Source organism: Odontesthes bonariensis, chromosome 16, assembly GCF_027942865.1.
Source record: "Odontesthes bonariensis isolate fOdoBon6 chromosome 16, fOdoBon6.hap1, whole genome shotgun sequence".
NCBI lineage: Eukaryota > Metazoa > Chordata > Actinopteri > Atheriniformes > Atherinopsidae > Odontesthes > Odontesthes bonariensis.
The window spans coordinates 36,233,432-36,255,838 of NC_134521.1; the positions used below are offsets into that span (position 1 = coordinate 36,233,432).

General features: G+C 40.6%; 1 protein-coding gene and 1 non-coding gene across 2 annotated transcripts; one reads left to right on the plus strand and one right to left on the minus strand.

The window, feature by feature from the left end:
• The first annotated feature begins 570 nt into the window (after positions 1–570).
• On the plus strand, positions 571–642 carry trnaw-cca (transfer RNA tryptophan (anticodon CCA)). Its single transcript has one exon. It is a non-coding gene; the product is annotated as a tRNA-Trp (tRNA).
• A 3,342-nt stretch (positions 643–3,984) lies between these two features.
• Positions 3,985–22,137, minus strand: aifm5 (apoptosis inducing factor mitochondria associated 5). The gene is made up of 19 exons (XM_075487486.1): positions 22,119–22,137; positions 21,897–21,984; positions 20,456–20,565; positions 13,874–13,983; positions 13,752–13,796; positions 13,527–13,608; positions 12,974–13,086; positions 12,799–12,885; positions 12,608–12,699; positions 11,985–12,115; positions 10,824–10,939; positions 10,669–10,740; positions 10,521–10,584; positions 7,482–7,558; positions 7,223–7,340; positions 6,723–6,821; positions 6,370–6,445; positions 6,168–6,272; positions 3,985–4,856 (listed from the first exon to the last, which is right to left on the minus strand). The coding sequence occupies exons 1-19, from the start codon at positions 22,135–22,137 to the stop codon at positions 4,823–4,825; spliced, it is 1,638 nt and encodes a 545-aa protein (XP_075343601.1). The 3' UTR covers positions 3,985–4,822.
• Positions 22,138–22,407: the final 270 nt, after the last annotated feature.

The following is a 22,407-nucleotide window of genomic DNA, read 5'->3' on the forward strand; positions in this document are numbered from 1 at the left end:
ATTCTTCCTGCTTCTTGAAAGGTTTTCTTCTGTTGAAATTTCTAACTCCTTTTTTGCCTTTTAAAAAGAGTACATTTGATCAAATTGCTCTTGAGCTCCCTGAAACCTTTGAAATGGTCCCCATTGCTTTCTTTTTTTGTCACTATAACTCATTCCACACTAATGTGCTTAGGGATCCTGAAAGGAGGGTGTTATCTTAATTAAACATCAAGCCTTCTGTAAATCAGTTTATGCTCTGCTCAGCGAACTATTCACAGAAAGGGGAGTGCCCCAACTTCCATGTCACCTTGTGATCCATGAGATGATCAACAATCACCTCTTCCTTGTTCCTTATTCTGGCTTCATCTTCAGTGACTGGCTGCCAGTGCATGGCCCGGAGCTGATAATAACTCTCTGGTGTCATGTGAGGGTCACGTGTGTAGTTTGAGGTGTCGTTTTACCGAAATGACTTTACACAGGTACAGTCAAACGTTACGTGACGGCTTGTAGAGAATTCACCTGTCACACCGTCTCCTAGACTCCTGCCAGTAATGTTATTTTTTTTAGCGCCATTCCCGGGCTGGCCTGAAAGACCTTGTGGCGCAACGGTAGCTCGTCTGACTCCAGATCAGAAGGTTGCGTGTTCAAGTCACGTCGGGGTCAGGAACACATCTTTGTTCTGGACCGTTTAGATTTCACTGTTTGCTCATCTTCTCGTTGATGTATTGAAACAAATGATGTCACCAATGCCAAATAATGAATCAAACCGTCCTACAACTTTTCAAGAGATTAGCAAAGTATTCACAAACAGTACACGAATGCGGGGCCACAAAACTTATGATTATATTTGATGGAATACAGCTAAAAGCAGCAGATTTTTGTATACGTGTCGGTATTCCTCGTCTTAAAGACATATCTAAGCCGAGCTACAAGTTTGTTACCAAAACGGCTCTTTTTTTCTGAGAGGGTGTATCCTGTCACCATGGAGACGCGTCGCACGGCAACCCCTCAGTTCAGTGTGATTGAACGAGATGTTTGTTCCGGAACAAGCAGGAAAGTAGCGATGCGGTGTGGTGGCGTTTCCCCCACTTTTTACTTACTTTCTGTGGAATGGAGGGGAACAAACCAACACAGCCTGGAAATCATAGCGGACACTCGGTGTGCAGCTGTTGATCCTGAACCAGTTAGTCAGCCTGCAGGTGTGCGTTTCTGAGCACTGCTCACCAACATGCCAGAGGACAAAAACTGTAAGCTGCTCCAACCACCCAAATGCTTTGAGCTCAGAAAGACGAAAAAGAAGAAAAGAAAGAAAGCAACTCCTTCCACTTCTGCATCAGAAAATAAAGGTAAGGCTTTCAGATCCCACATCTGAAGGCTGTTTCTTATGAATAGTCCATAAAAAATTCCCAGTATCTGAAAATGTTTCATTTCTCTTACAAAACAAGATGAGCTGTTGTTATTCTGCTAAGTTACAGCACAGGAAATGTAACTAATGAACAAAAAGAGAGCATGCAATCAGAGTACAAGCTGCCCGTGCACACAGAATAATAATAATAATAATAATATATTTTATTTATAAAGACACTGGTACGACCTCCTGTGTGTCCAAGTCAAACGCCTCAAAGACCTGAAACCCTCTTTCAGCAGCATTACGGCGCACAGACTGGACAAAGATCTTAGTATTGTTATTTGAGATGATGGAAATGTATCACTGTGCTCATTCAAACAAAGTAAAAGTAGCATGTTGGTCTGGTGGATGATCACAAGTTCCCTCGCTCTAGGACTCCTCATCCCGAGTCATTTTAAGCCTGGGTGTTTCTGGTGGTGTGCAGGATCCTACTTGTCTGTGTTTTCTCCCTGCAGGGAAACCTCTGGCTGTATCTTTGCCTCCTGATGTCATCCCAGTATCGCTGCTACCCCTTCGGGGTCCGGGAACGAGGCAGGGCCCTGTCCCCAAGCTCAGAGCAGCCGGTAAGAAGAACAGAGCACAGCGCAGCGGCAGCGATCAGAAGAGCAGAAGACAGCACAGAGATCCACAGACTGCCCTCACGCCCAGCCACAGTGAGACCGTGGCACATGTGACGGAGCCCAGCATCCAGGCCAGGGAGAGCCTGAGGTGGGAAGGAGTGCTGCAGGACCCCCTGGAGGAGGCAAAGAGGCTGGAGCAGTACAGGGCCAACAGGCGGCAGCGTTACGCCGCTCTCACGGAGAGCAGAGTGAAAGGGACTCCAGGGACTCTGAAGTCTGTATCAGTTCTGCACCTGAGCTCAGGTCTGAAATAAGCAGATTGTGCTCTCAGTCGTGAGATTAGTGGTTCAGCTTAAAGTCACTGTTGGTTCAGAGGTGTGATGCTTTGGTTGGTGTGAGATGTGGGGGAGAAGTTTCCGTGTCATGTACAACATCCATATTCACACAGCTGTGGCAAGAACAGGGGCTCCTCCTTCTGAGTGGGGCTGTTTCCAGCTTCAGGGGGTATTTATTATTTTCAGTTTGTAGCTGGTTACAAAAAAGAAGCCAAGCTGGAATCTCAGGAATCAGACTAAAGCCCATCATATTTACCACTGAGGTGGAGGTGGAGCTCTTCAAAGTAAGAATATGAAAATTCAGCTTGGCCGTTTCACTGTGTGTAGAAGCTAAAGCTCTCATTTGGAAAGCCTGTTACTTACTCACTGAGCCTGCTGCTGTCTTCCTTTTATACTGCCGGCAGCAGAAATATTCATCTCCAAAAGGACTCAGTTAGACTAAGACAGTTATTTCCTGAGATGTACAGTCCTGTCTCAGAGTATTTACAGAGTAGATAATAAGTGAATGAAATGATCTGAGCATCTTTCAGACCACACATTCAATATACTAATATACAAACATCAAATGTTCTCACAGTTTCCAGTCGAAAAAATAATGTGCTCATTTGGACTTTGACGCCATGAAAACGTTTGGAACGACTGGAAACATTTGAATTTACCCTGTGGTTCAAGGGATTTGCAGCTTTATCTACATTTCCACATAACCTTCAGACTTTGGTGCACACAGGCTTTCAGCAACCTGCATCCACATGCTGCTAAATCCAAGTTACTGAGGACACAAATGACTTTGAGTCCCATAAAAGGTTAGATTGAGGTCTGCTCCTCTGTTGTCCCTCAGCACGTTCCAGTGGACTGTAGAAACACTTCCGCTGGTGGCCAGCAGGGGGCAGAATGAGAACACAGCAGAGACAAAGGTGTTGGGCTTCAGATGGTTTTTAATGTGTAGGCAAAGTGAAACAGAAACAAAAGTACGTCACTGTTCATTTCTATCCTGGCCACGGGGGTCGCTTTGAATTCAAGAGGACTAATAATCAGCTTATTTGTCACTTCTTAGTCTTAAATCAGGCAAATTCCACACTGGGAAAGGAAAAGAGGCCAAATGACAGACAATGTGACTGGGTTCAGGCTGCCAAGCTTGATACATTCTCTGTTGATAGCATGATTTATATGTTCAAACATCACATCAGTCAATACTGATTTTTGGTAGTAAAAGCAGCAGAAAGATGGATGGTATTTCAAGATTAATTTGAAATGGAATGCTGAGTTTGGGATGAAATCCATCCTTAACCATTAGGCTCTTTGTCTTAATGACTAACTCTGGAGAATTTAGCAATCCTTTGATCCCCGACATTTGTGAGATGTAACACCTGTGTCATAAACTCAGCCTCTGTGTGAGCCCTGCACACGTTACAGCCATACACGTGGATTTGTCGTCATGTTGAAGAGGCTACGGAGACGCCATCAGAAGCACACAAAAAACGCCAAGCGACTGTAAAGCAAAAAGTTGTGTGGTGCGGGGCTGGAAACCGAAGCTGTGACCTGCTGTTTCTGATCCCCCGGCACTCAGCTTCAGTTTCAGTGTGCAGAACAAAACTCAGAGTTAGAGGCACGTACTTTTCAAGTTCACAAACTTCTTCAGCGTTGCTTCAAAGAACCAAAAAATGAGAAGAAGAAGGAGAATAATTTCCAATATGTGATGATTTCTCACGTGATTATCATTTAAAAAGAATAAAACAAAACTACATATTTTGAGCATACTGTGGTATAAAACCACAGATGGCACACGTGTCCCCCATCCGTGTCAACATGATGAACATCATCTTAGAAAATGAAATGAGAACCATATACTGAATACTGTTCAGTTTAGCGTGTGGAAAGAACTGAAAGAAAGTGACATGTAAAGACGATGATAACCCAGTAGACTGACTGTGGAATAGGAGAGGAAAACACAGCATTTCTTTTGTGCAGCCTTTGTCACGGGGCCTTTGTTGGCTGTTTGCTGAGGGCCCGTCGGCCCCTGTAGATGTGCTTTGTTATCGTTGCCTGTTTCAGCATCTCTTTTTCAAAGCGCTGTCCACCTCCTCTCTGTTCTCCTAATCCCCGCCTCCGATTCACTGACCGCGCCACGTTCACCGCCGCAGTGGGCATTAAGGTCACCCGTTGGAGTTAAAGGCCGTTTACGCAGCTTTTTAGGTATGAACACACTGAGGCATCTCACATGTAATGTCTCTGGACTCTGACTGTTACTCCTGGAAGCATAAACTCATTTAAAAAAAAAAAAGAAGATTAAAAAGAAGTCCAGAAAGCTGCATACATTTGAGGTATCTGTTGTGTACACGCTGAACTCCCCGTCACATGAGCGCTGACTGCGTAGCGTACAGAATCCCAACACCAAGTGTAACCCTCACTGTGGGGTGGAGTCTGTCTCCTTTGAATAAAACTTCTTCATCAAGGTCCTGGGACTCCTTGTCTTTGCTGAGAACTGTGGCGTGTGGAGAACTCTGTGGCTGCATGTGGACATGAGTGGAGGACAGTGAGGATCAGGACAGCTGCAGCCAGCTCAGATCATCCGATCTGTCAGGGAGCACAAGAAGAAGGAACACACAGTTAGTCTATTAAATTACATTTGAGCCATCTCAGAATGGTCCACACCTACAGTATATAATACCTCTTTAAGCTTGTCTACAACATGCTGAGCTTCTCATTCATTCACACAAATGTAGTCACACACCAGTGAATACATCTGGGGCAACGTGGGGTTCAACCGCTTTGACCTGTGAAGATGCTGAGGATCAAACCCTCAACCCTCTGGTTGGAGGCAAAGCTCCACCTGCTGATCCACAGCCATGGCCAGAGTGGCACAGCGTTCATTTTGAGCCGTGATTCGGGGCATGCGGTTCCTCTAAATGAAAAACTGACTGACGTCGCTCTGTTGTTTGGTCTCGACCAATAAGAACATCCGTCTCTTTAGCTGCTAACTGCTCCAGCAGACTGTCTGCTGATTGGTGGGGAGCAGGTTTTACACGCTTTCTGCTCTTTTCACAGTCGCCTGCTGTGTGAGAAAACAATGATCAACGAACAGAACACCAAAAGGTGTTTTTACGTCCCATTGTAGGTAGGACACATCCTTCATTATGTCATATTCAGAAGGGAGGAGCCCTTGATCCATGTGATGTAAAACTGATATAAAAGGAGTGAACCAAAACATCAAGCTTGGCTTTTTCTAAATGTATCTGTTGGTTTATATATCTTGGTAACTGATTAGTTATCGGTTACACCAACACACACAAAAACACATAAAATGATGTTTTGTTTGGTGAAGTGAAAGAGAGCAAACCCCACAGAGTGACACTGAGAGTATAGAGATGTTTCTGAGGGGATGTTTCCCATCATCAGCCAACATATATGAACCAAAGCTAGATGTTTGGATGAATAACGAGTCAATAATCCATATACGGTGTGATTCATGTGTTAAACAATCAAAGGGTTGTGTTCACACTGCATTTTGTATCAGGAGCTCCCTGAAGCATCTCATGCATGAGCTGTCTGCAGTCCCTGAACTTCTTTAATGTAGCGCTGTGGATAGCAGCATTTCTTCTGTTCTCCTCACAGAATAAGGGTTCATGTTGTTCTTCTGCTCGTTGTTCAGTTTGTCTGATGTGTTGTTTTTCTTCTGAATGGGAGATTAATGCAGGCCCGTGTATAAGTGAACCCAGAAGATGCACATCTGGTTAAGTGGAACCATGAATGGGTTTTAAGCGAGTCTTTTCTTCCCTTTGATCACTATCAGAAGGCGGGTTTCCCTCAGTGTGTTTACAGTAAAAAATAAACCCCCTCTGTGTGAAGGCATCTGATACACAGACTGATCAGAATCATTTTACATACTGAGCCTCTTTCTTTGAGATAACTTTTCCTGAAAAGAGCCTCTCAGCCACCGCAGACACAGCTGGATCGAAGTCGAGGCCCACTGCTGCTATGACCTCATCATTCCTGCAAACATACACACAGAAAACATTTGGACATCGCTTTAAGAGGATACGGGTCCATAGTTTCCAACAGCAGGATCTGTTTCCATTGTTCATCTTACTTGATGTACAGAGCCAGGAACTTGTAGTCTTGTACATTTCCTTTCATTATTATCTCAGTGTATCCCTCCCCATAACCTGCATCACAGTCAGAGTGGACACACCAGTTAGCATGAAGGAAAGTCATGCTGACATTCATCGTTCTGCATACTTAGAGTTATTCAGCAACAGTTTCAGCAGCGATACTGACTGGAATATCAGAATAAGAATATATTGAATAACTTCACATGGTACTGACAGAAACTAAAAAGGGCCTGCATATGTTCATGTGTTCTGTGTCCTGTGTCAACCGGACAGCCTGAATCATGTGTCTGAGCACACAGGCACACACCTGTGGGACGGTCTGTGTGCTTACCTGCATATCTGATGGTTTTACCCAATAGGACGGTCCAGTAGAAAGGAACTGCTCTGAGTTCAGCTGGCTTGCCCAGCATGTTTAGAGCTGCTATCCTCCCTGGACAAAAACATAGTAGGCTTTAACATGCTAATAAGCAGTGAGCTGCATCTGCCAGCTCATGTTGCTGGCAGAAGAAAATCAGTGAGTATTATGACAGCAAAGATTTGCTGTAATCTTGTGTTGATGTTTCGAGACTTTGCTGCAGCCCCTCAGCTCTGCTGCCCGTCTGCACTGTACCAACACTTTACCCCAGAGAAGGTTTTTTTGCATGCTTTACTCATGACCTACTTCCCTGTAAAATACCATATAACTTTAAACTTTTCAAAACATCCGTTTTTTTCTGGACAGAGGCAGTTTGATTAAGGTGAAAAAATAGATATGTTGATAATTCAACATATCTACCTGAGGTCTCGTCATCCTTTGGGATGACTTTGGGATTTACTTTTCTCCACCATTACCTTGCGCTTGTGCCATCTGCCAGTGTCCGATGCTGACCGGACGGTTTTTGGCTATCGCCAGTGGGAAGGAGGTCAGGTCACCCGCACAAAACACATCAGGGACGTTGGTGCGCATGTTCTGCAGGAGGACAATGCAGGCAGAGAAATGTTGTTCAAAGATTTTATATATATGTGTTCATCAACCCTGAGGGAGTATCGTCAGGCACAAAAACAAGGAGCAATGCAACAGAGGCCAACAGACAACAGACTAAAGGCTGACCTTGTCGACTGGGACAAAGTTTTTTGAGTTCATCTGTATTTTTGAGCCTTTCAGGAACTCTGAGTTGGGAAGGCTGCCTGGTGGAGGAAAGAAAAGGAAGGTAAATGGAGGATAATTATGATTACAATTAATTGAATTCCAATTGGCTTGAATTGGACTTTATTATCTCAGTGCCTTGAGATGACATTTGTTGTATTTGGCGCTATATAAATATGACTGCCTCATACCAGCCGCGGCTATTCAGAGACAACACGGGAAGCCGGGCAGCCTCTCCCATTCTCTGGCGAAATTGCTACATCTTCAATGTTAAATTGACGATAAAACAGTTATTCACAAAACACAAGATATGCCCAATACTGCATTTACTTTCATAACTACAACATGTTGTCCTGTAGCTTAATGAAGTGATTTGTTCTGAAATCGCCGCCGTTCACTGAGGAAATCATGTTATGAAGCCGCCACTAACAGCCAGGCTTCTGAGCCGAGGGCTGCCCGGCTTCAGGAGGGGGCGGGAGAGGAGAGTTTTTTTCTACAATTCTAGGTCATCATTGGCTAAACCGACAAAAACTCATCACTTCCGAGGCTGCCTGGCGTCTCTGGGGGTAGATTAGACGTGGGCGTGTCAATATGAGGGGCTGTGTCGTGATGATTGGAGTTAGTGTTTGTCCATCATGAGAGATTCTGTGGCAGCCGAATTTTTAAGCGGGGAGAAGCACGCTGGAACTTCAGTCCCAAAGCGGGTACGAAAGAGACTGGTTGTCTGTGAAAGTGCTGTCGGAGTTTCACTCATTTCCCATCGTTTCCATTTCCATCCTCACACACATACATTTTTGTAAATATTACACTGTAAATAAGAAACACATCCTCTAAGTATTCATTATGACAGGGGAAAATGCTCCACAGATTCTGATCCAGCCACAGATCCAGCCATTTACAGGCCTTAGATTCCATCTGTGGAGGGGGGCGTGGTGCATCAGGTGCAGAGGAGAGGTGGAGAGGAGTGTGACACGTCTGTTTGCCACCGTGGGTTCACCCAACACACACGCAGAGCCCGTTGTCTGGTTTGCAATGACTTTTATTACTTTTATCTCCTGATCGAGGTTCTCAGCCCAACGGCAAGACGAACACCCGCTCTCCTGCTCTGCTCGTCTTTTGCTTCTCCGTTCTCTTGGCCCCGTCCTCGATCTCTCATCCCTCCCTTCTCCGCCTGGACCAGCACGCTACTGATAAAGGGGAGAATGACTAGCCGACGATGTACAGGTGTGCCAATCATCTCCCCTCCCACCGTCCTCCGAGCTCTTCCCACCTCTCCACCTCTCCTCTGCACCTGATGCACCACGCCCCCCTCCACACCATCATACTTGATTTTGGCCTTGCTGTGTGAATTTTCAAAGTCTATACCTTCTTTCTGTGTATTTGCTGGGCATACTTGTCATACTACACACAGCTGTTATAACTAATTATTTTTAACTTTGCTATCTTCTGCTTTGGGATGGCACGAGCCACTACAACCCTGAACGCGTAATATGGGCTTCCCCTGTTTTAAAAGTCAGCAGCCGCCACTGCCTCATACATATTTGCTGCTCCAAAACGTGAAAAAACAGTTACTGATTTGTGCACCGAAAAAGCAGTAAGAATACAAGAAAAACAAAAGAACTTTTAACATCAGAGTCAGACTGATTCTCTCTCAGGTGGAGAATCAAGACAAATGCAAGACAGACAACCCCTCTTATGCTTCTTCTTCACCAGCTGTCATTCACAAGCCTTTTTCAGCCCCCAGCTCCACTCAGCCAACAGTAATGTCATCACCACACTTCAGTTAAAGACAGCTACTGTTATTCAGTCGGAGAGAAAGAGACGCTATGATTGAACTCATTCATTCAGTCTCATCTGGAAGCTGCCGTGCCAACAGCAACAAATAGATCTCCTGATGAGGGTTGCTTTGGTTCGCCCACGCAGCTCATACAAATGATCAGGTGACCTGCCTATCTCACTGAAAACAACCTCAAGTATCTCAGTGCAAGCCATGATGAGAGTTGTTTGAATTCTCCAGATGCTAATCAAAGGAGCTCCAGTCTTCTTTTGCATAGGACACACTGGACCATCCTTTATGAGAGATAAAAAAGCACAATTCCTTGCGCCCGCACAGCAAAGCTCGATTACTTCCCATCCAGTCCTGCTGATTCATGTGGATGAGAATGAGAACAGGAGGGTGAGCAACCTGTGACCACTTTGATACTTATATATATTCTATATGATCTTAATTGTGATATATATACATATCTATATCTATATATATATAACCCGTGTGTGACAGTGTGATATGTTTGCAATAAAGCCCTCTCTTTGTTGAATCTGTAGTGCCTGAAGAATGTTTCCTTAACCATATGATGTTTTCTATTTAAGGACATTTGATCGGACTGTAGCAGCGAAAAGGTGCTCAGTTAGATTTAAAGCAACAGAAACTGAAGCAGTCTAAAGCAGGACCAAAGTCAGGGTTAATGTGGAAGTTCCATCGCACTGGGCAGAGATACACCTTCTGTTACCTGCACCTGCTGCTGTGGGACACCTGATTACTTCCTGTTTGGCTACAGAGTGGATCAAAATGGTCAAGAGACAGAAAACTAAGAGAAATCTTTCCAATCAAACAAGATAAATATGATGGATCTATACACTGGACTGGATTACTGAGGCTGACCTGATCTCCTCTGAACAACACTGAACAAACATTTTCCTTTGGAAGGGGTATCATCTCTTCTTATCTCTCAGTGAATAGATATGTATTATTCACCATGTTAAGATAATAACCTTAAAAAAAATAATACTGGTTTGGGTTGCTTTGAGGAAAACTGGCATTTCTGCCACTGAATCTGAACTCGTATTTTAACAGCTGCAGCTGCTTTATGAACAGATGTGATCATTTTCTGTGAAAGCGACGCTGGTTCTTCACAACTTATTTAGAGATGGTTCACGTTCTAAACAAACACCAGTTTTCACTTATTAGCAGAAAAGCAGAGTTAAAAAGTGCATTCTACTTACCAATACCCACAATCAGAACATCGGTTGGGATAACTTTTCCACTTTTAAGCACAACCTCCTTCACCTTGATGAAAAAAGGACGATGAGACGGATGAGAAGAAGAACTGAATGTCTCTAATGTCCACTTTCACTCTGAGTCGGATCTCACCTTGCCATCCGCACCTTTGACCTCTATCACACTATCGTTCATAAAGAATCTCACATTTTTCTCTGACAGCATCTGCAGAAACAGAAGAGTTTAAACACAAGTGACTGAACCAAAAGGAAAGAGCTGAATGGATACCAGGCAGCACTCTCTCCTACCATCAAGGTGATTTTCCCCACCTCCCGACCCAGAGTGTTTTGGTAAGGCAGTGCACTGCTCCCGATCACCGTGATGCTCGAGGCTTTGTCTATCATATAAGATGCGACTTCCATTCCTGAAAAGAAACGAATGCATCAGGGTTGGTGCTGCAAATAGCAACGAGGAGGTAGACAATGGAAAGAAGGTTCTGAATCTGAGAAAGAAAAAGTACTGTATGGACTCCCAAAGGGGCTGAAATGAAATCAGAAAAGCAAAGAACAGATCAATGTTTTACTGATACTTAAAACATCCAAATGTAATCAGTGATGTGTTTGTGTTCGGGAAGTTTTAATCACTGCAGCCTTTCTTCTACAAGCTTTAAGAAATATAACCCGAGCAGAACCAACAATAAAACAAGGAAAAAAAGCTTTTCATTTCCTAAAACGTTCATTTTCAGTACTTAGCTGACAGTATTATTTATACTTGTATGTATTTAAATCTGTTTTGGGCTCATCTTTATTCTATTTCATGGGATTTGAGTGAAGCCCAGGACATCACAGCAAAGTTTAAGGTTGGTAAGGTATGCATTAGCACCATTTCGATGTCCTCTGCCCCCTGAAGGAAGGAAAGTCACAGTTTCTATGCTGTTACATTTAGACAGCTGGTTCAGGGGCTCTCCCTCTGACCTCTGCAGAACCTGCCTAGGTCTGCTGCTGCTGAAGCCTCGGCTGCTGAAGTTATGGCTCTGACACGTTCATTTATTAAGCGCTGGGACATCACACCTGCAGCGGTTGTGTGCAGTTATGGTTGCCATGGCAGTGCATCACACTGAAGCTGCCCCGCAGGTTCAGATAGTAACAGCGACACACAGCCAGTAACTGCAACACTGGCAGAGGTCCAGTGGCTGGAGAATGTCTTTCAGACTGAGCTCTAATAACAACCCGTTGTGTCTTCACCAAACTGAAGCCAAACATTCTTATGGCTCACCAGAACTAATGCGAAGGTTATTGCAAGGTAACACGACAGTAAGCCTAAACTAATCCCCACCATGATCCCTTTAAGCTTTGTACATAAAAGGAATGAACATTAGAAAAATTGCTGTTGAGTCTGTCTTCACAAAACATTCCATTTCAAACAAATATGGAAGTGTGTGTATATTTTGCACGCTGCAGCCACAGTACCAACAAAAGAAGTTCCCACGAGGACGACGTTGCGGCCCAGACTGACAGCGTGGATCTGCCTGGCGTCCTCTGGCGTCTCCAACATCTTGATGTTGTCCAGCTTGATGCCGGGCACATCCAAACCCTTTGCTCTAAGGACAGACCACAACTCTGTTCATGAGCAGTGCAGTGCAGTGGTGCTACAACAACTTTCCTCAGGTTACAGTTACCTGCTGCTGGCTGTGGTTCAAAAAACTGTTCAACCCAAATTCTGTGGGCCCAGTTCCCTGATTACAACCAGAAGAGCATTTATATATCTGTTTGGAAGCTCCTGTCTTTCCAAGTGTCTGTGGTACAGAGGATGATGCTAAACTGTGTCAGTATGAAAGATGGGTCCCATCTGCTGTGTGTGGCATACAACTTTACTGAGTTTGATCCGAGGTTAAATCAAAACAACGCAGCAAAGAAACTGCTCAGAACTCCACACAGTGAATCTAAACGGTCCTGAGTTTCATTAACTGGGTCGTACATCTGCACACGCTGCAGATCAGCTGGTGCTGCAGATCAGCTGGTGCTGCAGATCAGCTGGTGCTGCAGATCAGCTGGTGCTGCAGGGCTCATGTGGCGTTTGTGTGGGCGTGTACCTGCAGCCTGTTGAGATGAGCATCTGATCGTAACTCTGGACTGAACCATTGTCAAATGTGAGCGTCTTCTTGTCTGTGTCCAAGGACATCGCCTGTAAACACAGCACCGTGTTTCACCATGTGACCTTTACGGCTGAACATTCCTGTCTTATGATCACATTTTATACATGAGCTCAGTTATAAATACTCACTTCTTTCTGGAGCCACACCTCGATGTTATACTGATGGAAGAACTCCTCCCCCCTCAGCAGAATAGTGCTGCTCTCCACATTCATCACCTGCAAACAGGGAGCAAGGCCTCCTGCTTTTAGACGCTGCCCGTAAATCCAAACAACAGTTGGTAGAGTTTGTGTCAGAGTGTTGCACCTTGCTCAGTCGGGTTTTGTCATAAGGTAAAAGCTCTTCTCGGGAGACCATGATGATTCTGCCACCAAAGTTTTCCTGCCGCAGAGTCTCGGCGCAGATCAGTGATGCAGCTCCTGAGCGTTAACACACGGTTACACTGATCGATCCTTTTATTATCATGCTCCAAAATCTCTCCCTAACAGATTACCTGTATTTCACCAGTTCCAGTTAGAGACCTCATTTCATCCGCACAGTAACAGAGAATAAAGAACACAGACTCGTTTTTTAACCACAGTGATGTCAGATGTAACACATGGGTAGCTAGGTCTCCAGATGATGAGGTACTTTTGCTTAGAATGAGATTTAAAGGATTACCATGAATGTAAATGCAAACAAGTTTTCATGAATGATTCATTTAAAATGGTGGAGTTAGTGGCAGATTGTTTTAAGGAATACTTTTGCGTGCTCTATGCTTCTGATTGGATCCTCTGCAGAGAATTAATGGCCTGAGATGCAGCTATGTTTGGCTTTGCTTTATATAGATACAAAGGCACGCTGAGTGGTCCATACTCGCCTCCCCCCAGAAGCAGAACTGTGTGGCTGACTCCTGGTACTGCAGCTCCCATACTCCGCAGTCTTTTTTGCTGCCAGATGTTCTGAATCATGCAGAAAACATAATATCTTAAAAACTCATGAAAAAAGGAGAATTTCCCTTATTTTCTCCCTGAATGGAGTGATGTAGTAACTGAGATACAAAGAGCCGACAGCATCTGAATAAGAAGGAGTTCAGTCTACTTACCTTTCTGTTCACAGACACATACACTTTGCTGTTTTGGATTTTGACCTTTGAAAGAGAAAAGGATCAATCAGAATGACCACAAATGTCCTCGTGAGCAAACATTCTGTCTGTCTCTGTTTTACCTTGTGGCAAGGTAAACAGTCCATGCCAGGGAACTCCTCCAGGTCTCCGGTTTGGGCGTTGAAACAGGAGCCGTGCCACGGGCAACGCACTTTGTTGCCTGACAAAATCCCTGAACACACGCACCCGTACGTGCACAAAGTTTACATATACAGAGGTGGAAGGTTCGCTTCAGACAACAGTGATCATGATATGTGTTGCGTTACTCCACAAAAGACTACAGATGTGAAATAGAGTGAAATACATCTAAATAACACCACAGATGTGGATCAATAAGAGTGAAATACATCTAAATAACACCACAGATGTGGATCAATAAGAGTGAAATACATCTAAATAACACAGATGTGGCTCAATAAGAGTGAAATACATCTAAATAACACCACAGATGTGGATCAATAAGAGTGAAATACATCTAAATAACACAGATGTGGCTCAATAAGAGTGAAATACATCTAAATAACACAGATGTGGCTCAATAAGAGTGAAATACATCTAAATAACACAGATGTGGCTCAATAAGAGTGAAATACATCTAAATAACGACACAGATGTGGATCAATAAGAGTGAAATACATCTTAATAACACAGATGTGGCTCAATAAGAGTGAAATACATCTAAATAACAACACAGATGTGGATCAATAAGAGTGAAATATATCTAAATAACACCACAGATGTGGCTCAATAAGAGTGAAATACATCTTAATAACACAGATGTGGCTCAATAAGAGTGAAATACATCTAAATAACAACACAGATGTGGCTCAATAAGAGTGAAATACATCTTAATAACACAGATGTGGCTCAATAAGAGTGAAATACATCTAAATAACACCACAGATGTGCTCAATAAGAGTGAAATACATCTAAATAACACAGATGTGGCTCAATAAAAGTGAAATACATCTAAATAACAACAGATGTGGCTCAATAAAAGTGAAATACATCTAAATAACACAGATGTGGTTCAATAAGAGTGAAATACATCTAAATAACAACACAGATGTGGATCAATCAGAGTGAAATACATCTAAATAACAACAGATGTGGCTCAATAAAGTGAAATACATCTAAATAACACAGATGTGGCTCAATAAGAGTGAAATACATCTAAATAACAACAGATGTGGCTCAATAAGAGTAAAATACATCTAAATAACAACAGATGTGGCTCAATAAGAGTGAAATACATCTAAATAACACAGATGTGGCTCAATAAAAGTGAAATACATCTAAATAACAACAGATGTGGCTCAATAAAAGTGAAATACATCTAAATAACACAGATGTGGTTCAATAAGAGTGAAATACATCTAAATAACAACACAGATGTGGCTCAATAAGAGTGAAATACATCTAAATAACACAGATGTGGCTCAATAAAAGTGAAATACATCTAAATAACAACAGATGTGGCTCAATAAAGTGAAATACATCTAAATAACACAGATGTGGCTCAATAAGAGTGAAATACATCTAAATAACAACAGATGTGGCTCAATAAGAGTGAAATACATCTAAATAACAACAGATGTGGCTCAATAAGAGTGAAATACATCTAAATAACACAGATGTGGCTCAATAAGAGTGAAATACATCTAAATAACAACAGATGTGGCTCAATAAGAGTGAAATACATCTAAATAACACAGATGTGGCTCAATAAAAGTGAAATACATCTAAATAACAACAGATGTGGCTCAATAAAAGTGAAATACATCTAAATAACACAGATGTGGTTCAATAAGAGTGAAATACATCTAAATAACAACACAGATGTGGATCAATAAGAGTGAAATACATCTAAATAACAACAGATGTGGCTCAATAAAGTGAAATACATCTAAATAACACAGATGTGGCTCAATAAGAGTGAAATACATCTAAATAACAACAGATGTGGCTCAATAAGAGTAAAATACATCTAAATAACAACAGATGTGGCTCAATAAGAGTGAAATACATCTAAATAACACAGATGTGGCTCAATAAAAGTGAAATACATCTAAATAACAACAGATGTGGCTCAATAAAAGTGAAATACATCTAAATAACACAGATGTGGTTCAATAAGAGTGAAATACATCTAAATAACAACACAGATGTGGCTCAATAAGAGTGAAATACATCTAAATAACACAGATGTGGCTCAATAAAAGTGAAATACATCTAAATAACAACAGATGTGGCTCAATAAAGTGAAATACATCTAAATAACACAGATGTGGCTCAATAAGAGTGAAATACATCTAAATAACAACAGATGTGGCTCAATAAGAGTGAAATACATCTAAATAACACAGATGTGGCTCAATAAGAGTGAAATACATCTAAATAACAACAGATGTGGCTCAATAAGAGTGAAATACATCTAAATAACACAGATGTGGCTCAATAAGAGTGAAATACATCTAAATAACAACAGATGTGGCTCAATAAGAGTGAAATACATCTAAATAACACCACAGATGTGGATCAATAAGAGTGAAATACATCTAAATAACACAGATGTGGCTCAATAAGAGTGAAATACATCTAAATAACAACACAGATGTGGCTCAATAAGAGTGAAATACATCTTAATAACACAGATGTGGCTCAATAAGAGTGAAATACATCTAAATAACAACACAGATGTGGATCAATAAGAGTGAAATACATCTAAATAACAGATGTGCTCAATAAGAGTGAAATACATCTAAATAACACAGATGTGGCTCAATAAGAGTGAAATACATCTAAATAACACAGATGTGGCTCAATAAGAGTGAAATACATCTAAATAACACCACAGATGTGGATCAATAAGAGTGAAATACATCTAAATAACACCACACATGTGGCTCAATAAGAGTGAAATACATCTAAATAACACCACATATGTGGCTCAATAAGAGTGAAATACATCTTAATAACACAGATGTGGCTCAATAAGAGTAAAATACATCTAAATAACACCACAGATGTGGATCAATAAGAGTAAAATACATCTAAATAACACCACAGATGTGGATCAATAAGAGTGAAATACATCTAAATAACACCACACATGTGGCTCAATAAGAGTGAAATACATCTAAATAACAACACAGATGTGGCTCAATAAGAGTGAAATACATCTTAATAACACAGATGTGGCTCAATAAGAGTAAAATACATCTAAATAACACCACAGATGTGGATCAATAAGAGTGAAATACATCTAAATAACACCACAGATGTGGATCAATAAGAGTGAAATACATCTAAATAACACCACACATGTGGCTCAATAAGAGTGAAATACATCTAAATAACACAGATGTGGCTCAATAAGAATGAAATACATCTAAATAACACAGATGTGGCTCAATAAGAGTGAAATACATCTAAATAACACCACAGATGTGGCTCAAAAAGAGTGAAATACATCTAAATAACACCACAGATGTGGATCAAAAAGAGTGAAATACATCTAAATAACAGATGTGCTCAATAAGAGTGAAATACATCTAAATAACACAGATGTGGCTCAATAAGAGTGAAATACATCTAAATAACACCACAGATGTGGCTCAAAAAGAGTGAAATACATCTAAATAACAGATGTGCTCAATAAGAGTGAAATACATCTAAATAACACAGATGTGGCTCAATAAGAGTGAAATACATCTAAATAACACAGATGTGGCTCAATAAGAGTGAAATACATCTAAATAACACCACAGATGTGGATCAATAAGAGTGAAATACATCTAAATAACACAGATGTGGCTCAATAAGAGTGAAATACATCTAAATAACACAGATGTGGATCAATAAGAGTGAAATACATCTAAATAACAACACAGATGTGGATCAATAAGAGTGAAATACATCTAAATAACACAGATGTGGCTCAATAAAAGTGAAATACATCTAAATAACACAGATGTGGTTCAATAAGAGTGAAATACATCTAAATAACAACACAGATGTGGATCCATAAGAGTGAAATACATCTAAATAACAACAGATGTGGCTCAATAAGAGTGAAATACATCTAAATAACAACAGATGTGGCTCAATAAGAGTGAAATACATCTAAATAACACAGATGTGGCTCAATAAGAGTGAAATACATCTAAATAACACAGATGTGGCTCAATAAGAGTGAAATACATCTAAATAACACCACACATGTGGCTCAATAAGAGTGAAATACATCTAAATAACAACAGATGTGGCTCAATAAGAGTGAAATACATCTAAATAACACAGATGTGGCTCAATAAGAGTGAAATACATCTAAATAACACCACACATGTGGCTCAATAAGAGTGAAATACATCTAAATAACAACAGATGTGGCTCAATAAGAGTGAAATACATCTAAATAACACCACAGATGTGGATCAATAAGAGTGAAATACATCTAAATAACAACACAGATGTGGCTCAATAAGAGTGAAATACATCTAAATAACAACAGATGTGGCTCAATAAGAGTGAAATACATCTAAATAACACCACAGATGTGGATCAATAAGAGTGAAATACATCTAAATAATAACACAGATGTGGCTCAATAAGAGTGAAATACATCTAAATAACAACACAGATGTGGCTCAATAAGAGTGAAATACATCTAAATAACACAGATGTGGCTCAATAAGAGTGAAATACATCTAAATAACACAGATGTGGCTCAATAAGAGTGAAATACATCTAAATAACACAGATGTGGCTCAATAAGAGTAAAATACATCTAAATAACACCACAGATGTGGATCAATAAGAGTGAAATACATCTAAATAACACAGATGTGGCTCAATAAGAGTGAAATACATCTAAATAACACAGATGTGGCTCAATAAGAGTAAAATACATCTAAATAACACCACAGATGTGGATCAATAAGAGTGAAATACATCTAAATAACAGATGTGCTCAATAAGAGTGAAATACATCTAAATAACACAGATGTGGCTCAATAAGAGTGAAATACATCTAAATAACACAGATGTGGCTCAATAAGAGTAAAATACATCTAAATAACACCACAGATGTGGATCAATAAGAGTAAAATACATCTAAATAACAACGCAGATGTGGATCAATAAGAGTGAAATACATCTAAATAACACCACAGATGTGGATCAATAAGAGTGAAATACATCTAAATAACACAGATGTGGCTCAATAAGAATGAAATACATCTAAATAACAACAGATGTGGCTCAATAAGAATGAAATACATCTAAATAACACCACAGATGTGGCTCAAAAAGAGTGAAATACATCTAAATAACAACACAGATGTGGATCAATAAGAGTGAAATACATCTAAATAACAACAGATGTGGCTCAATAAGAGTGATATACATCTAAATAACACCACAGGTGTGGCTCAATGAGAGTGAAATACATCTAAATAACACAGATGTGGCTCAATAAGAGTGAAATACATCTAAATAACACAGATGTGGCTCAATAAGAGTGAAATACATCTAAATAACACCACAGATGTGGATCAATAAGAGTGAAATACATCTAAATAACACAGATGTGGCTCAATAAGAGTGAAATACATCTAAATAACACCACAGATGTGGCTCAATAAGAGTGAAATACATCTAAATAACACCACAGATGTGGATCAATAAGAGTGAAATACATCTAAATAACACAGATGTGGCTCAATAAGAGTGAAATACATCTAAATAACACAGATGTGGCTCAATAAGAGTGAAATACATCTAAATAACACCACAGATGTGCCTCAATAAGAGTGAAATACATCTAAATAACACAGATGTGGCTCAATAAGAGTAAAATACATCTAAATAACACCACAGATGTGGATCAATAAGAGTGAAATACATCTAAATAACACAGATGTGGCTCAATAAGAGTGAAATACATCTAAATAACACCACAGATGTGGATCAATAAGAGTGAAATACATCTAAATAACACAGATGTGGCTCAATAAGAGTGAAATACATCTAAATAACACAGATGTGGCTCAATAAGAGTGAAATACATCTAAATAACACCACAGATGTGGATCAATAAGAGTGAAATACATCTAAATAACAACACAGATGTGGATCAATAAGAGTGAAATACATCTAAATAACACAGATGTGGCTCAAAAAGAGTGAAATACATCTAAATAACACCACAGATGTGCATCAATAAGAGTGAAATACATCTAAATAACAACAGATGTGGCTCAATAAGAGTGAAATACATCTAAATAACACAGATGTGGCTCAATAAGAATGAAATACATCTAAATATCACAGATGTGGCTCAATAAGAGTGAAATACATCTAAATAACAACACAGATGTGGATCATTAAGAGTGAAATACATCTAAATAACAACAGATGTGGCTCAATAAGAGTGAAATACATCTAAATAACACCACAGATGTGGATCAATAAGAGTGAAATACATCTAAATAACAACAGATGTGGATCAATAAGAGTGAAATACATCTAAATAACACCACAGATGTGGCTCAATAAGAGTGAAATACATCTAAATAACAACAGATGTGGTTTGATAAGAGTGAAATACATCTAAATAAAGTAAAGTAAGGTAAATGGAGTACCTTGGCTGAGTGGCGCGCCGTAGTGTGTGCATTGGTTGGTAAGGGCACTGAATTTTCCTTCACAGCGTGTTAACAGCACGGCATGATGTCCGACTTCAACCTCCATCATCCTTACAAACACATACACACACGTGCACAAAATACACACTTATTTCTATTATATTACAATCTGCTGAATAATGTGCCCTGGAGATCAATAGAGATCTTTCATCGCTTGTTCTTCAGGCTTGTTCATAAACTCTGTGTGGAACTTTTTTTAATCTGTGGAAGCATCTAATCTCGAGGCTCGGTCCGTCTCACGCTTTGGTTTAGACTTAGATTCTTAAATTATTCACAGATGTTTTCTGGCAGGGTCCTGCAAACATGTTAAAATGCAGCTCTTTGGCCAGGTTGCTGCAGTAATACCAAGCATTTATAAGTTTATGGCCCCTGAAATGGAGGCTTCTAAGAACACCATAAGTTTGAGAACTGTCTGATAACTGAAAGCTTCTTTAACACATAAAGTACGCTGGTTATGAGTTAGAAGTGCCGCTTTAAAAGTGTTCATGTGTAGATAATCCGGTTTCATCCTATTTTCCCTTGATTCGCCACATCCTCATGACCTTTATAAAATCTAAGGAGCCAACCCCTTTCTTCCCGTTTACACTTGCATGTGAACCTGCTTGTGAAAGGCCATGCAGGCAGTGTTTTCAGAGCATGTTAATAATGAGAATTATTACTGAAACACAGTCTGGCTGAGCTGCGGTTCTTTTCAGTTCCTAACATTAATGCGTGTGACAGACAAAAACAACCATTTGTGAACATAAAGCAGCCACACGTGTTCACTCTGTGTGTATTATAGAAACCACAGTCTGTTGTGTGATTCAGAACAAATCTATCCCCCTCTATCACCTTTTTCTGACTCGACATGAAACAGAAGATAACTGAGCCTGGACATAATGGATCAGGGGCAGAGTTAGGACACACGATGGCTCGCAGCCTTTATCTCATGTTGGAACAGTTCACTTTCTGTGTCACCAACAGCACAAAACACACTGCAAGCACAAGTGCCATTGAGATCCAGGAAAAAATATACGTATCGAAGGGAAAAAGCTTTTTAATTTGCCATAAGACTGGGCTGCTATTCAGCCAATGTTGGCATGCTAACAGTTTAAGCAGTCCTGACATTAGCATTCAGATCTCAACTCAGCATTACTGAGCTGTTCACATGGTTGATGCCTTTTAATTGTTCAAATTTACAGTACATGCTTTGAATATCAATCATGATAACTGTTACTGAATCATTTTGTTAGGCTGTGATAGACTGCTTCTTCTGTCTGTTTGTTGAAGAGACATTTTATATCTTGTTTGTAAATGGGTCACAATGAGTTTAGTATATCAGGAACAGATCAGAGTACATGACACAGATTTCAGGTGTGAATACATGTCCCCCCTTTCTTACTGTCCATCCTTCAGGTCTGACTCCAGACACACCATCTGTGTTAGCTCCTCTGTATCCTCAGGATCTGAGTCTGTCAGGTCGCCACGCACTGAACAAACCATTTCCAAAACAGTTAATCCAGCTCCAAAACTTCAGCCAAAGTCCTCAGCACAGATCATGAGCCTACTCTCATTTCTTAAAAACTGCTCTGTTAACGGTAGAAACAACAGAAATAGAACTTACATGGTTCAGTCCCAGACATGTCTCTCATTCAACTGTAACACTACAGAGATACACAAACCCGCTCCAAAAACATGAACCAGTCAGATGGAAGCAGTTAAAGCTGCAGCCTGAGGTCACTTTGACTTCCTCTGAGCAGGTGAGTGACAGGAGACTGTTTCCACAGCAACTGGTCCATCCCCAGTCCTCATTCTTGGGTCCTGAAAGCTGTAAAATGTGCACAGTTTGGGTGGGATAAGACAACCAAAAGTTACGTTTGTGTCTCTAGTGAATTAAGCGTTTTGATAGAGAG

What these genes read in the sequence shown, in the direction of transcription:
- aifm5 (XM_075487486.1), bottom strand. An exon ending in ACAAAACCCGACTGAGCAAG is followed by an intron (nt 12,886 to 12,973) that starts GTGCAACACTCT and finishes CCCTGTTTGCAG; the next exon opens with GTGATGAATGTGGAGAGCAG. An exon ending in TAAAACCATCAGATATGCAG is followed by an intron (nt 6,446 to 6,722) that starts GTAAGCACACAG and finishes ACTGTGATGCAG; the next exon opens with GTTATGGGGAGGGATACACT.